This window comes from Pelodiscus sinensis, chromosome 1 (assembly GCF_049634645.1).
Source record: "Pelodiscus sinensis isolate JC-2024 chromosome 1, ASM4963464v1, whole genome shotgun sequence".
Taxonomy (NCBI): domain Eukaryota; kingdom Metazoa; phylum Chordata; order Testudines; family Trionychidae; genus Pelodiscus; species Pelodiscus sinensis.
The window spans coordinates 213,892,167-213,909,230 of NC_134711.1; the positions used below are offsets into that span (position 1 = coordinate 213,892,167).

The following is a 17,064-nucleotide window of genomic DNA, read 5'->3' on the forward strand; positions in this document are numbered from 1 at the left end:
AGCGTGGTTAAGCACTGGAATAAATTGCACAGGGAGATTGTGGAATCTGTCTCTGGACCTTTTTAAGAGCAGGATAGACAGACACCTATCAGGGATGGTCTAAATCAGTGATTCCCAACCTTTTTTATACCAGGGACCAGCAAACCCATTCACAAACTTGTGGTGGACTGGCAACATTTTATTTGCATATTTATTATGCAAACAATGAACATGCAAATATCCAAATAAAATGTTACCAGTCCACTCAAAGCCCTGGCCCATCAACCCCTCCAGTGCAAGTCCTAACTTCTAGAGCCCCCCCACTCCTCCACTACCCCCCAGCGCCAGCCACTGACCACAGTCCCCCAACCCACTGTACCTAACCCCGCCAGTGCCTCCTGCTCACTGCCCCCAGTGCCAGCCCACCATCCCAAATGTCTCAGTGCCAGCCCTCACCCTTTAGACCCCCCACCAGACTCCTCAATGCCAGCCTCCTGTTTCTATTGCACCCAATCCCCTCAGAGCCTTCCCCAGTGTCATCCCCACCTCTTAGATCCACCACCTCATAGAGTTCACCAGTACCAGACCCGCAGCCAGAGCCCCCCAGTATTAGCTTTGCCCCAAGAGCCCCCCAGTGCCAGCCTCCCGCTTCTTATAGCCCCTACTAAAGTTCCCTCAGCACTAACCCTACCCCCTTCACCTAGCCCTGTGCTGCCTCCTAGGTGCCAGCTGAGCACTGCTGCTCTAAGGCTGCCATGCCAGGCTCCACGCAGTCCTCCTGCCACACAGGAAAGCACTCTTCCATGTCTGGGAAGAGACCCTGCCCCTGCCTGGCGCTGGGTGACTGAGAGGCAGGACAGGACACGCCTCTCCCAACAGCCATGGCAGGAGTGGTGTACCCAGCCCCCAGAGCTGCTTCAGCCCAAGAGCCAGAGATCCAAAGCCTAGCAACGGGCTGCGGACTGGTGGTTGGGAACTGCCAGTCTAGATCAGTGATGGGCAACCTGCAGCCTGTTGGCCACTGGTTGCTGCGACCCATTGAGATGGAAGGCTACTCATGCAGCCCACTCACCATTCCTGATTGCCCATTGCTGGTCTAGATGCTGCTTGGTCTTGCCATGACATTTACAGAGAAGGTTTAGTGGGGGGTGGGGGGAGGAGAAAAGATTGTAACACTTACAACAAATAATCAATAATTGTAAATAGTTATGCTGTTGGGAAAAAATGTGTTAAATGAAGTGTATTCATTTTTATTAGATGAAGACGACATTGTTATAACATTTTAACTTTTTTATGGTCATTACTAAATATTTCAGTAAGACAGAACAGCTCACATAAGACCAACATTGTAGCTTATGCTTTCTGAGACGCATATATTCTAGTGATTAGAGCACAGGACTGGGAGCCACATTGCCTGCGTTCTATTGCTCAATATACCAATGACTCTTGCTTATCGATGTCCTGGAGCAAGTTACAACCTTTAATTTAAGTCTACTGACCCATTTAGAATAATGCTCCCTTCACTCCTGTATAAAGAATTGACAGCATTTTTACACTTCAGAACTATACGCCTATTTTGGAAGCATAAGTGTGAACTATATAGGTCATGTGTTCGCAAATCTGACTTGCTGTCAACAGACAGTAATGTGCACACAAAGATTTCAGTCTGAAATTAGGCTGAAATTGGTGTAGGGATATCAACGTGTAGACAACTACATGATTAACCGATAAGCCTAGGTTTATGGGTTAATCCTGTTGACTAAACGCATTCTCTCCCTCCTGCTACTTCTGTATCAGAGCCAGCAAGGGAGGGGGAAGCGGGAGCACCAGATCCGCCTGCAGTCCCATCCCACCCTTATGCTGCTGCCTCTGACAAAGGCTCTCCCAGCTCTCCCCCCGTGCTAGCTCTGCGGACCCACCTGCCCCCTACACAGGCAGCAGGGGATTGTAGGGGGTAGAGTCAGATGGGAGCCAGTGCTTGGAGGAGAGGGAAACTCACTGTGGACAGAGGCTGTCCGCAGCAGCATCTCGTGTCCATGAGGGTCTGAACTCCCCATGGACAGAGCTGCCGCCATGGAACAGCCTCTGTCTGCGAGGAGCTCAAAGCCACCAAACAGAGACTGCTGGCACAGAGCAGCCTCTGTCTGCAGGGAGCTCAGACAGGGGCTATGCTGCAGCCTCTGTACAGAGTGGCAGGCGGGAGCGGGTCTGCGCAGGCAGCTGGATTTTAAACCTGCTCCCCTCACAGACTGGCTTCCGCCTGCCACCTTCGCTGCTGCCTCAGAAAGAGGCAGTAGCACGGGGTAAAGATGTAAGCGACTAGTCGCTTCCCCTCCCCTGCAGCCTCTATCAGAAAGAGGCAGCAAGGGAGGGAAAAGAAGGAAGGGGTGCTGGGGGGAACCAGCTTAAAAGTATGGGAGAGGGGAAAGGGGCACAGCGGCAACGTCCCACATTTGAAATGCACAAAATCCCCTGCGGGAGCGCTCATACATTTCAGAGACAAAGTGTCGCATGGAGCCTGGAGCCAGCAGGGGACTTAGAGAGTCCCCCGCTAACCCCAGGCTCTATTTCAATCTTTGAAACACACAAGAGCTCCTGCTGGGGTTCTCATACATTTCAAAGGTGGAACGCCAGGCAGCACTTCCACCTTTGAAATGTAGCAACAGCTCAGTGGGCTCTTGCTACATTTCAAAGCGGAAGCACCCTGACTAATCGAATAGGCAATGAAAATTCCATTTACTATTCAATTAGTTGATTAATCTAATTTTAACATCTCCAGCACGGAGTGGTAGGGTGCTCGTAGGAGTGCACTGGGTTGCCGGCCTTACCTCCAGGGACTATCAAATGGTTGTGTAACTGCGAACATTTAATGTGATTACACAACTATTCAATTACACACTATTTAACAACCCTAAACTGATAATGATGATGTTGATAGCTCTTTGTGATCATCTAAATAGAGGTATCACAGAAGTGAAAAAGTATGCTGCCTACAATGGAATTCTCTCACACTTGGCTGAAGACAGTCATGCAATGTGTTAGTACCCTCAGTGTTTACCTTCTCAAAGTTCAGTATTGAAGAGGTGTAGAACAAAATCAGATAAGATGTGCAGCTCATTCCTTAGCCACTATACAGAAATTTAATAAAGGATTATTAGTCAAAATTTTTCATCTTTTTTCAGATCTTTGTGTAAGTCTGTGTCTTCAGTTTATACCCAACTGTGTATGAAGTTCCTCTAAAAATTCAATAAAATCATCTATTTTAAAGAAGTATAACATCACAGAAATAGGACAGCATGAATGAAATAAATTAGCCATGCTAAGTTAACAAGTTAGAATTTGTAAGATACTCTAGATATATTTGGACTTGAAAGTATGAGATTTTTAGTGGGAAAACATCAGCAAATGTCTATTTCAATGTACAAATGCAAAATAAAAATTTCCATCAATAGTCAAAATGTATAGACACGCATAGAAAGAAAAATGATGCTTGAAAACTTAAGAATTTAAGGATATTCAGTTTGTATATTTTGATGTGATGTTGGCAGTTTGCATGAAAACGGTTATAAAGCTTTAACTTTTTGAATCAAGGTTTGTCATTAAATCTTTCAGGTTCCCTGATAGCATTCCACAATTGTTAAATAAAAATAGAAAAATAGGGGAAAAAAAGCTTAAAAATAGATATTATCCAAACAAAACACTTTAAAAATCCTGAATTCTGACAAGCCTAGATATTACTATAAAATTAATTTTTTTCCCGTATCAGCTGTATTAGGGATGTTAAATTTCGAATGATTAATCAAATAGTCAATTAGTTGATAGGGTACCTTCAACTCTGAAGTGTAGCAACAGCCCTGTTGATACATTTGAAAGGTGAAAGCGTTGCAGGAAGTACAGAGCCAGCAGAGCAGTCCCTCGCTGGCCCCATGCTCCCCATGGTGTTTCAAATCAGCAGTGCCTAGTGTAGCCCAGGATCAGCTGGGGACTCCCCCGTTGACCCTGGGCTCCATGCAGCACTACCACTTTGAAATGCCACAGGGAGCCTAGCGTCAGGCTCCAAACAGCGTTTCAAAGTGGCAGAGCCTCACGGAGCCTGGGGTCAGCAGGGTAGTCCCCAGCTTATCCTAGGCTCCACACGGCGCTGTGGCTTGGAAAAACCTCATGCAGCTTGGGGACATCCCAGATGGCCGTTGGCTCTATGTAGGGTTTCAAGCGGCAGCGCTATGTGGAGCCCAGGGTCTGGCCCCGGGCTCCACCGCTTTGATGTATCCTCTCCTCCTTCCTCTCCCCTTGCTGCCTTTTTCTGATAGAGGCAGGGAAGAGAGGAGAGCGGGAAGGGAAGAGGAGGAAGCAACTCGTTGACTCGACTATCTGATAAGCATTTGATTATCGACTAGTCTTTTACATCCCTAAGCTGTACCAGGACCTAATTACCAGATAATCAATTTTTGGACTGCTTATGTTTACACAATCTATTTAGTGAGGATTTAGAAAAAGGGGCAAGATCCATGCCTTTGCGCACCATTACAAGCTATGTTTGTTTTATACAGTTTAATAAAATTTAACTGTTCGGTTAACACTCAGGGTACATCTACACAATGGTGCTATTTCGGGATAACATCCATTATCCCAAAATAGCATTCGGCACATCTTAACAGCATACCCGTTATTTCGAAATACATTCGAAATAATGGGCTTGCTATTCCAGCTTCCTTATTGCACAAGGATTAAGGAACAGCAATTTATTTCAAAGTAAGTGCTGTGTATCTTAAGTGCTGTGTATCTTATTTCCAGCTATGCTCCACTGTGAAAACATACCCTCGGTTTACCTAATCTTCTCTCTCAGATTCTGTTGATTCTCACTGAGTAATGTTATTGAGGGATCTCTCTCGCTACAGGTTGTTTTAAAAATACTAACAAACAAGGAAACTAGATTAGTGGTCTCCAAACTTTTATGCCTAAGATCACTTTTTAAATGTCAGGGCAACACAGGATCTATCCTGCCCCTTCTCTGAGGTCCCACCCACTCCATCACTTGCTCTCCTCCATGTTCACTCACTGTCATTGGGCTGGGCCTGAAGGATTTGGCTACAGGTGGTGGGGAGAGGTGCAAGCTCTGGGAGGGCATTGGGTGCAGGAAGGGACTCCAGGCTGGGCAGAGTGCTGGAGTCAGATGTGTGTGGGTGCTGAGTAACCTTCTAGCCCATAAAGAAAACCCCAGAAAGCCTGTGGGAAGCAGGGCTTCGCATTTTCCACCTTAGCACCCTCTAGTATGCAGAATGGCTGCCTCTCATGTTGAAGGCCCAAGGGAAAAAGCTCATGTGGGTGGGCATACCACAGGGCTTGATGGAGTTTGCTTGCCACAAGCTCTGTAATAGGGTGGTCTGGGCTGTTGCCCAACGCCCTCTGCACTCCTAGCCGAGGCAGTGCCTTTTCCTCAATGATCACAGACACCAGCTCCAACTCTCCTTGGCAGTTGGTTAGCCAATTTGTTATAATCCCCCTCCCCCCCTTCCCTGAACTGCCTGCTGAATGCACAGGGGCAATCCATGCAAGCAGCCTCCCCTCTCCTGCTGAGGCCATGAGGGCTATACTCAGAAAAATACCTTCTCACTGACCAGGTCTACCACTTGCCATTGCAGCTGGACCAATTCTCTCTCATCAAATACTAATCCCCACCACCCATAACTGGTAAACCTCATTGTATGAGGAATAAGGGTTATTTTGAGAGAAGGGTTGTCTCTCGAAATAACTGCATCTTAACAGCGTGTTATTTCGAAATAGCACTATAACGCACATATGCAAATGAAGTGCGGGATATTTTAATCCCAGCTTCACTTGCAATTTCAAATGTCTTCATTTGCATCCCTCTCTAGAAAGAGGGTGCAAATGTAGACATACCCTTCCACAGGGAAATCAGCTCTGCTGAGGTTCTGATGGGGCAAAGGTTAAATGAAGAGTAGAGTTAACAAAGGGAAAGTGGATAGTGGGGAATGGGAGATTGGGAGCCAGGCTCCTGGGGAAGGAGATGATGAAGAGCAGGTGAGTGCGAGTGCTGGGCATGGAACGGAGATAAATGTTCTGTTCGCCAATACAGCTTATTTTGTTGAGCTATTCTGATAAAAAAAAATGTTGGTTGTGACGGTCCCACAGATAACTCTTCATGATACAAACACATGCACATAGTGGTCCACCTAACCATCCCAATCCCACACTCCATACCCCAGGAAGTGACTGGATTTTCTTTGCGAAGACACAGGCACTTTCCCTCTCCTGTATGAAGTTAGTGCAGCCTTGTGAAGCAGCAAGGACTCGGGGGCTGCGGAAGAGTCCTCTCTCCATGCAGTTTCTTCTGGCTACTTGTGGAAAGGAAGCACCCTGACCCACTGGTGCTAACCCTAACCCCCTCTACACATCACTGCCCTTTTAAGTACCTTTCAAAGAAAAAGGTTCTAGACAACACACACTTTGTGAGGAGGCATCTAGCAAATAAGCCTGGGGCTTCTGGCAGCACGTAGCCCTGTACTCTGAGCTCAGCTGATACTTTGTTAAAAAGCCCTCTGCTAACGGAAAACAAAGGGAGAGGAGGAAGATCTGGGACAGAGGAGATAAATTGTCAGAGCCTCCATGATCACTGGTTGGAGAATAAAGCTTCACCCATTTGCTTGGAATTCATAACTTGTGATGCTTTAAGATTATTACTCCTGGGAAAATTTTGCACCAAAAAATTAAAAGTTCTGAAAAATTCTGTATACTTTGACAAAATAAAGCAATATAATAATGCCAGATTTGATTTTGGTAATACATTTAATCTACAACACAAAATGTCACAAATATTTGGCATTTTCTAAACTCATAAGTTACAAATGCTAACTAATAGCCTGCATTCCAGTGATAATACTGTATTTTCAATTAAATTACATGACCAAAAAACAAAGTAGAAAGTAATTTTAAATTGCTCAGACTTTCAAGAGTCGTATTTTTGCTAATCATCCTCCATTTCAATACAATCCAGTATTTTTATTTAAATTATAGTGCAGAAAAAGTTTAATAATTTCCTTCTGGCAGAAAGGATCAAGTAGTATAGAGAAAACACTTCTCTCTGCTTCTGAAAAGTTTGAGACCACATTATTCAATTCAAGGTCAGTTTGGAGACATCCCAGATTCTCTTTTGCTGAAATCCAAAACACTTGGAAATTTACAAAGATAGGTTGGTTTTGAATTGCTTCAGCACAATCTTTTCCCTGTACAGTTTTACCTCCTGCTCATGTAGCACAGAAAAATAAAAAACAAAAAAAAAAAACCAGGTACTGCCTGAAAATATTGAGCACTCTGGCAGATATCAACATAATGAGGTGACATTGAACATTCCTTCAAAAAGGGATTTAGCCAGTCAAGTCTTTCAACGAGAGAGAAGTTTTCTGCCTCCCTAAATTTGAGGAATTCTGAGATGCCTTCTGAAAGAAACCCTAGATGTGAACTAAATATATATCTCTAATTCTTCCTGAAGGTCAAATGCTTTACCAGTTCAAGGCTTCCTGTTTGTAAATACCAAATTCATGCTCAGAAGTTTTCACATTGTTGCGCTACAAAAGTGATCTGTACTCTCAATACTACATACGTAACTGGATCAACTGGCATTTTCTCAATAGTTTGCACAGAAGCTGGGAAGATGCTATTGTGCTCTTCATTAAAGAATTTGGTAGAATTGAAAATGTATACTAAAGAGTGCTGAACCAGGTATTCAACAGGTTTCATCTTTGCTAGGATAAAAAAAAGCTTTGGCATTTGGAGTAGGGATGTTAAAGATTAGTCAACGATCCAATAAGCATTTGCTTATCCGATAGTCTTGACTAGTCGATATCCCCCCTTGCTGCCTCTATCAGATAGAGGCAGCAAAGGGGTGGGGGGGGGGGGGAGAAAGGGGACTTCAAAGTGGCAGCACCGCACAACTGTGCGGCACTGCCGCTTTGAAACCCCAAGGCAGCATTTCAAAGGGACAGCTGCTGCACAGCTGATCAGATGATCAGCTGTGCAGAGGCTGCTGCCCCTTCAAAATGCCGCTTCCACATTTCAAAGGGGCAGCCATGGAGCCCGGGCTCAGCTGGGGACTCTCCAGCTCACCCCGGAGTCCAGGGAAGTGCTGTGTGGATCCCAGGATCAGCTGTGGAGTCCCCAGATGACCACGAGCTCCACTGCCCCTTTGAAACGCGTGGAGGCAGCAATTCAAAGGGGCAGCTGCCTCACAGCTGATCCACAGATGAGCTATGAGGCAGCTGCCCCTTTAAAACGCTGTCTGAGTGTTTCGAAAGGGCAGCTGCCATGGAGCCTGGGGTCAGCTGAGGAGTACCTAGCTAACCCCGGGCTCCTAGCAGCATGCAGCATAGCATGAAGCCCAGGGTCAGCGGGGGACTAGGAGTGCATTTTAAATCAGGCTCTCCGTGAGCAGCCTGGAGTCAGCAGGACTCCCCGCTGGCTCAGGCTGTATGCAGAGTTCCACATTCCTTCTTTGAAACTTACAAGAGGCCTACCAGTGGCTCTAGTACATTTCAAAGGAGGACTGTGGAAGTGCATATTGACTAGTCGATGGAAATTCTATTGACTAGTCAATTAACCACATTTTAACATCCTTAATCTGGAGATGCCTCTTGTAGTTCCTGGTTCACCTAATGGAGTTACCTGGTTTTTCTACTACTAGAGTGATAGGACATATTTGTGAAGCACTTTACAAATGTATCAACCAGCTGGAAAAAAAGTCTAAATGATTCACCACTTAATTTAACAATAGGCATCAAACAGGTGATATGCACAGAATTTGGAAACAGTGTAGAAAACAATCAAATGTCTTTTACATGTAACTAGCATTGTCAGTATCAACTATTATAACACTATCTTAGACAGTTGGGTACTTATTTACAGTTTTGACTACAGCCTGTGGTATAGTTGAGTAGGGATGTAAAATTTTGATTAATTGGCTAATCGAATAGTCGATGCAATTTGCATCGACTATTTGATTAGTCAATAAGGGCACCTCTGCCTTTGAAGTGTAGCAACAGCCACTTCAAAGGCGAAAGCGCTGTGGGGAACACAGGACCAGCAGGTGACAGGCTTCATGCTGTGTCTCAAAGTGGCAGACCCCAGGCTCTTCAGAGTGCTGCCACTTTGAAATGCTGCGTGCAGCCCAGGCCAACTGGGGACTCCCAACTTGCCCCAGACTGCAAGTGGCATTTCAAAGTGGCAGCACCGCGTAGAGCCTGGGATCTGCCACTTTGAAGCACCGCATCATCTTCCCCCACACCTTGCTGCCTCTTTCTGATCGAGGCAGCAAGGTGGGGGGGGGGAGGGGAATAGAAACTATTCGACTAGTGTGGTGACTATCTGATAAGCATTTGCTTATTGGATAATCGACTACTCGTTCACATCATAGAATCATAGAACTGGAAGAGACTTCAGGAGGTCATCAAGTCCAGCCCCCTGCCCAAGGCACGGCCAATCCCAGCCATCCCTATAGTTGATTAACTTGCCACACCTAAAATGTTATTACCACAAAAAAAAAAAAAAAAAGTTAACATGCCCACTGTTATCAGGTTTTAATGATGCAAACAGGATATTTATAACTGATCTTGCCCATCACCACAACATTTAAAGATAACAGCAATTTTCTGTGTCTTTAAGCTTCAGTTCTAAGTTTTCACTTTCTTTGAGGTACATGTCAGGTAAGTAGGTCTCTGTCAGCTATGTCCTATCAGACACTGCATCACCATTCTGGACTCTGCTGTCAAGAAATTCTCCCACAAGTGGGTGATGAGTCAGTTATAGAGGATGTTGGCACTGTCTTCATTCAAGCTGTACAAAACCAAAAGTAAAAGAAGTTAAGACTTAAGTGAACACAAATGTTTACTATTCATGCAACATTTTACATCTCAGATTATATTTATTTCTTAATTTCTCAATTTTAATTTATTTTTCTAGTATAGGAAATGATCACATGATTTTAGAGACATACTTAGTTATCTGTCTTATGCCTCTATCCAGGAAGGCTCACACTTAAGAGAAAGACATTATTAAATTATAATCTACCTTAAAATATGAAAGTGCAAGTTACATACTGTAGTGTATTATCAATCATTAATTTCATTGTCATCACTTAAAGTTTAAAAACATAACTGTCTGGTCAAGATTTCAGAGCAGGTGAAGAGCTACATTGCTACAGCTTTTCTAAACTACTTATTTTTCTGTATGATAACTTTTCCTATATTCCACTCACCTCCACATGTTGTCTCTCTCTTGCTTCAGCATACTTGTAAGGGCTTCTGACTTTGGTTTCTGCTCTTCTCTTGAGTAGCATCTACCTTCAGTTTGTGGGAGTTTTTTTTAAAATGCATAATGATTGATCATTACAGATCATGATTGAGAATAACATTGCAGCATGTGCACAATAATTTGTCCCTATCCACAAGCAGTTTTGAAAGGAATTCAAGCATGAGCTGATGTATCCATATGGAAAGATTGTTCACTTCATGCAAAAGAACAAATATTTCTTTGGTAACTTCATCTGAATCTGACTGGCTATTTTGGGAAGTGCTTGGTTCTGACGATCCTGACATTTTGTCAGGTTGAGAAATGTTTTATTTGCCCTAAAAGTCATCTTTTTTAAAATGGGCAAGTAAAACAGATACTGAGCTGTAATCTAACCCCATTGTGCCACTGTGGCACAGGACAAAAGCAAGAAAGCACAAAGATCTTCCTAGCTGAAGACTCCCTTACTATCATTTACAATACAGCTCCTTTTCACCACTCTGGCAATGTAAAATTTTTACATATTTTATGCTCCTGGGAGCACTGACTGTATCAGGGGCAGCAGCGCAGACTACCAAGTGGGAGCTGGTCTGTGAGAGGAGCCAATTTAAAAACCATCTTCCCTTGCAGATTGGCTGCCTGTTATCCTATGCTGTTGCCTTTGGTACAGAGTCACTCCCGGACCCAGTACGAGCCAGACCTGAGCCAAGCTGCATGCCTGCCTAATCCACTTTAAATGCAGAGCCACAGTGGGGGTAGGTCCCAGACCCAGCCAATCTGCTAAACATTTACTGGGAGGGAGGAAGAGAGGGAGGGAGGAATGTGCATAGTCTATAGCATTCACTTATTAGCTTTTGCTTATTGGTTAATTGACTACACTATTACATCCCTAATACATGGTGCAGAATTCCTCCAGGAGTAGATTATGCAGTTTTCTAAAACTACTTGTTCCAAGTAGGCACAAGAACCAATTTCCAGCATTCTCCTAGACCACAATACTGCAAAGGTATGCGGTATGTCTCATGTTAAACGTCACTCACTGCATACACTACCATAACTTCAGTGGAACTATTCACAGTGTATTTAGTTAAGGGATGTAGACCATCCTTCAACCGCCCCCCTCCCCCCCACACACACACCCCTCCCCTCGGCTGCGTCTAGACTGGCAAGTTTTTCCATAAAAGCAGCTGCTTTTGCGGAAAAACTTGCCAGCTGTCTACACTGGCCACTTGAATTTCCGCAAGAACACTGACGATCTCATGTAACATTGTTAGTGTTCTTGCGGAAATACTATGCTGCTCCCTTTTGGGCAAAAGCCCTCTTGTACAAATGCTTTTGTGCAAGAGAGCCAGTGTAGACAACACGGTATTGTTTTGCGCAAAAAAGCCCCGATCGCAAAAATGGCGATCGGGGCTTTCTTGCGCAAAACCGCATCTAGATTGGCACGGATGCTTTTCTTCAAAAAGTGCGTTTGTGGAAAAGTGTCCATGCCAATCTAGATGCTCTTTTCCATAAATGCTTTTAACATGTAGTTGACATACACAATTAATTGATAAAACTGGGCTTACTGGCTAATCTCACCTACACCCATTCCTCCCCCCCTTGCTGCCTCTTTTAGCAGATGTAGAGAGGAACCAGTGTCCATGAGTCGGCAGCTTTTAAGCTGGCTCCTCAGGAGCACCAGAGCCATCTAGCGCCCTTCGTCCCCTGTGCTGCTGCCTCTGACAGAGAGGCAGAAGAAGAAAGGATGAGGGGGACAGGCAGGAGGAGCCAGTACATGTGGTAAGCCAGCTTTCAAACCAGCTCCTTGAGCTTATCAGCTCACGCAACCTGCTTACTTGGTTCATTCACCCTATGCTGCTGCCTCTATCAGAAGCAACAGCATGGGGTGTGGGGCAAGCAGGGACCAATACAAATGAGGAGCTGGCTTAAAAGTTGGCTCCCCCTGAGCACCAGACCTGCTGCCGCCGCCTCCTCCTCCTCCTCCTCCAGAGGCAGCAAGCAGGGGGAGGCAGAAGCTAAAGGGAGCCAGCTTAAAAGCCAGTTCCCCTAGCACCACTTCCCTGGTGTTGCCTGCCTGCTTCCCCCCTCACCCTTCTGGGCTGTCCAGGTGACTGCAGGCTCCACCAGCCCTTTTGCCTTTTGAAGTGGCTCCCTATTGACTAAATGCAAAATGCATCGATTAGTCAATTACTCACAATTTAACATCCCTAGTGTATGCAAATTTGCAAGCATTTTTTAAAAAAGACTGTCAACTGAACTGCAACAATAAGTTTACAGTTAAGGTATTTTATCTGTGGGACTTGCTCCCACAGCTGAGCAGAGGTTAGTTGACCAGGAGGGCAAGGCTTATCTATATACACAGTTTTTTTGCCTGAGTGTCGTGTGAAAAGGGTCTGAGGTTCTGTCATGGGAAAAAAATGAGTATTTTAAATTTGAGTCAATAGGTTAACACTGATATTTGTGCAGTGTGTTCTGTGATCTCACACATTTACTGAGTAACAGTTACAGACATTTTAACAAGTCTTACAAACAAAAATCAATGCTCCAGAAAGAGGATTGCCACGTTACGTGGTAAGTCTCAGGGCCATCTTCTTTTGGTACAACTTAGATTTTGCTTATAGGAAATGAGACAAGCTGTGCCGCCCCCCCCCGTGATCATTTTACAAAGGGAACCGGCTGGATTATACCAAGCAGACCACGGTTTTGGTTAAAGAATGGCTGCGGCAGCGCTTTAAAACAGCACTTCGGTCCTTCTACGCTGCCCAGGTTAAAAAGGCTGCCGCTGTCGGGCTGGGGCACGGGCAGGGTGGCCACCCTTATTTAGCCCAACCCCATCGCTGAACCAGTTCCCAATCCACGAGCGGACCTTCCCTCCCCTAGGGCACTGGCCTGGCCTAAGCGCCTCTGGCCAGGGGCCTTGTCCCTGCAGCTCTAGGACTCCCCTTGTCCGCCCGCGCCTCGCTCCCGCCAGCAGGCTGGCCAGGCGCGCTTTCCCGTCACGGGCGAGCGCAGGGAAACGCGCCTCTCAGCGGGCAGGAAGCGCGTAGGGCGGGTAAATAAAACACATGGCGGCCCCGCGCCAGGGGGGTGGCGCCTCCTCCCCCCCCCCCACCTCGCGCCCCCGTTCCCTGGGGGAGGGGGCGGCACGAGCCGCCACGAACTGTCACCAGGGGCAGAGCTCAGGTTCCGGGGGCAGCCCGCGGGGAGGAGGAAGGTCCCACTCTGAGGAGCGGCCCTGAGACCCGCGCGCGGGGGCGGGGCCAGTGACGCAGGAGGGAGCAGGTAAGACAGGCTCCGCCCCTCCCACCGAGAGCGACCCCGCTTCATTTTGTCCCCCTCCCCCCACAACCCTCCCGCGGATGCCGCCCCCCCCCCGCGCGTCACCTGGTCTCCTGGTTGCTGAACTTCTTGGTCACCACCTTGCCCAGCTCCAGCCCCAGCCGCTCGGCCACGCGCTGGGACAGGTCCTGGTGCGAGCTGCCGCTGAACAGCACGATGTTGGGCATGGCCGCGCCGGGGGGGGGGGAGGAGAAGGCGGCGGCGACAGCGGCAGGGCCCGGGCTTTCCCGGCGGCAGCAAAGAGAGCGCGGGAGAGCGAGCGAGCGAGCGCCGGGTCCAATAACAGGCGGCCGCGGACCCGCCCCCTGGCTGAGCGCTGGGAGGAGGCGGGGCGAGAGCGGCAGCACGTGACGGGGGGGGGGGGGTGGAGTGGCGGTTGAAGGAGAGGGACGGTTGGGGGAGGCTGTTGGGAGGGCCGAGGCCCCTCAGAGCTTCGCATGGGGGCGTGGGGGCGGCTGGGAGGATTCGAATGCAGGATTTCAACCACCAGCCCAAGTCACCTCATCCCCATCCCATGGCCCAGCCCGCCTCTGGCCTGGCGCCAAACTGCCCCGTGAGCCGGCCACAGGGGATGACACCTTAGGGAGCGCAGCCGCCTAATGCCAGGAATGAACAGGCCTGGCAAGAGATAGTGGGGGCCCTGTTCCATCCTTCTGTTGTAGGCACAGTTTTTGGGTGGGGACGGTGGCACCCTCCCTGAACACAGGAGCTGTGGCCTGGCCACAGCGGGCGAGGCAAGGAGTCTTATTCGCTCCCCCACATGCATCTCCTTCATGCATTCATACACAGTTCATTCAAAAGAATGTAAGTTTGAAATAGTTTGAGGTGCTGCACCTGCCCCCCCCCTGCCAATTTTTCTGGTTTTACAGTTAGATTTTCTGTTTTTAAAAAAGTATTTCTAGCTCCCCTGCTGCTGTGTGAAATGCCCAGGCTGCCAGAGGGAATTGATTATAGACATAAATTGCTTTCACATGTGGAAAGTAAACAAATGGAAAAGGTATGCTTGCTTATCTTTCAGTTGGAATAATATTGAGGATTACTGATGACAACAATAGAAAAAAAAATCCTGATACTATTTTATTCAATTTTAAACCTTTTTTGGTAATCTTTTTATCTAATGAATCTTTGCTTCCCTTTCACAAACTACTTTCTACTGTCTTTCCCCATATTTGCTACTTTTAATTCTTCACTGCTAAAAGCCTTCAAAATAAAGACTCAGGAACAACACTTCAGTTTCCTTCATTGTAATCTGTTAAAAATGAGGTCCTAATGCTGCAAATACTTGCATATGCTTAATTTCACTATCCATGATTTCAATGGGTAGTAACATTAAGTTCTTTTAGACATGTGTGCAGGATAAACTGCAATATTCCATTTTCCACTGACTGAAGTGGAGCATTGTGCGGCACTGACAGCTAGATTCCCACAGTCCTGCTGCTGACAACCTGAGCACTCAGCTAGGCACAGGGTGGGAGCCAGCCGTGAGCATTTCAGGATCAAAAATTCAATTGTTAACCAAAAGTGCACTCTGTCTTTCTCCACATATACATACACATGCAGGCACGCACGCACACTCACTCAGGGAAAGCAAACACTTTTTTGCAAATTATATTTTCCTCAAAAAATCAATTTTCTGCTCAGAAACAACTATGAGGAGAAATTGACCAGTTTTAATATTGAGATTTCATAAATATGGAATATTGCAGTTTATCCTGCATACGTGTCTACAAGAGCTTTGCGTTACTACCCACTGAAATCATGGAGCTCCACCTGTGGTTGGTGGATCTCAGCTTGAACAGTAGCAAGCAGCAGTTTCATGATGTTCAGATTCTGAGGGATAGTGGGGATAGAACATGAACAAGGCAATTTGTGATACTGCATGTTGCTGGGAGGGAAGGGGAAGAGTAGACAGTAGGGGGCTCTAATGCCCCAGTGCATGAGAGGGGCATGGGGATTGGAGGGTAGATGAGATCCATGGGCCACAGGTGGAGCCCCTGTGGGTCACATGTTGCTTATGGGCTGCAGGTTGCCTATCACTGCTGTACACATCTGTTGTGTTCAAGACAGAGTTCTAGTAATGTAGGATAATGAAGATAAGTTCCTACTAAGAACTCAAGAGCTGAAGTCAAAATCCTGATGTAATCTGATTTCTAGGAAACTATAAGCTATTTTTGTTTTTCTATTATGGCTTCCCCTCCCCCCCTTCACCCATTTTACCAGCACTTGCAGTGTCAACCAACATTTTGCAAACCTTTGCTAATATGTCAGCAGTAACATTCTTCTTTCAAATTTCCTCAGAATAAAAATGCAAAGAAATGTCTGAAATTGTCACTCTATTGTCTCATTATGAATTCTGATAAAAATTAGCTTGTATAAGTAACTTTAAAAAATTTAAACTGTAAGCCTTTTCAGTGTCAGCCTTTCTTATAGTTAAGAAATTGCTTTATAATTTGTGAGATTTAAAATAAAATAAAAAAAATTAGGGTATTTTTTATTTGATTTTGAATTAGTAGGATATATTGGGGTCACATTTTCAATTTTTTCTTTCAATCCTGAAGGTAGAAACCTTTTTTTTTTTTAATGAAAGAGATATTCACCTAATAATTTTTCTCTCAAAACTGAGGCTTTTAAAGGTAAAGATCAATATTGTAAGATTTGTGGAAAAAAAGAGCAAGCACTGGAAACACCACAATTATAATAGTGTAGCCCTACTGTCTTCATGATCTGGCACTGCAATTTAATTGTTTTCAAATGGTGAAGTAATATGTTTTATTGGATTATCTTCTGGTTTTAGTCAGTTTCTAGTTCATTTCAGTTTGCCACATGCTACTACAATACTGCATTGTTCGGGTTGCAACTACCAAGGGAAGGAATTGGAAATATTAAAACAAAAAAACCTTCCCCTTTCTATTTGATCAGAAGACAATAAGTCTCAGTAGTGCTGCTTGTCCTCCACCATTCAGATATACATTAAGGACATGACTACATTAGGAATTCCCTCTATTTTGGCCTTTGGTAGAGATGCATGTTGCAAATTGTTAGTGTAGGCAAGGAGAACAGGTAAAAAAATGGGTGATGTTTATCCCTGCTTGAGTTGGACATCAGGTCAACTGGACCAAAAAATTATGAAAAATTTCATTTTAGGAGAACCAAAATGGATTATTTTTCAGCTCATTCCCCAAATTCCCACACATTCTAACTCCTCAGGTAACCAGTTTTGTGGGCTGCTTGGTAAGTCATGGAATCCAGGGAGGCAGTTGCCTGGAGAGTAAGGATCCTTAGGAGCAAGAGAGTTGGACTGCTCTGGGAGTCTGGACAGTGGGCAGCTTGGAGAGCCAACTACCCGAGGAAAACTTTTTAATCAGAAAAATTGTGACCAGTTCTAGGAAAGATACCAAAATGTCAAAGTAGTCAGAGACTGCATTCAATTTTCTCCACGTTTTC

The 17,064-nt window shown here is 45.7% G+C and overlaps 1 protein-coding gene and 1 long non-coding RNA gene across 4 annotated transcripts in view; one reads left to right on the top strand and one right to left on the bottom strand.

The window, feature by feature from the left end:
• The window catches only part of PRPS2 (phosphoribosyl pyrophosphate synthetase 2), a 35,863-nt gene extending 21,923 nt beyond the window's left edge, over positions 1 to 13,940 (bottom strand). The window contains exon 1 of one of the 2 annotated variants that reach the window (XM_075914869.1): positions 13,666 to 13,940. In XM_075914869.1, coding sequence (XP_075770984.1) covers positions 13,666 to 13,787 — 122 coding nt within the window. In that variant the 5' untranslated portion in view covers positions 13,788 to 13,940. The remainder of the gene's footprint in view (positions 1 to 13,665) is intronic. The other variant, XM_075914870.1, reaches the window with a different exon arrangement.
• The window catches only part of LOC112545733 (uncharacterized), a 93,452-nt gene continuing 89,814 nt past the window's right edge, over positions 13,427 to 17,064 (top strand). For both annotated transcript variants that reach the window (XR_012898861.1, XR_012898855.1), the window contains exon 1: positions 13,427 to 13,563. This is a non-coding gene — a long non-coding RNA (uncharacterized LOC112545733). The remainder of the gene's footprint in view (positions 13,564 to 17,064) is intronic.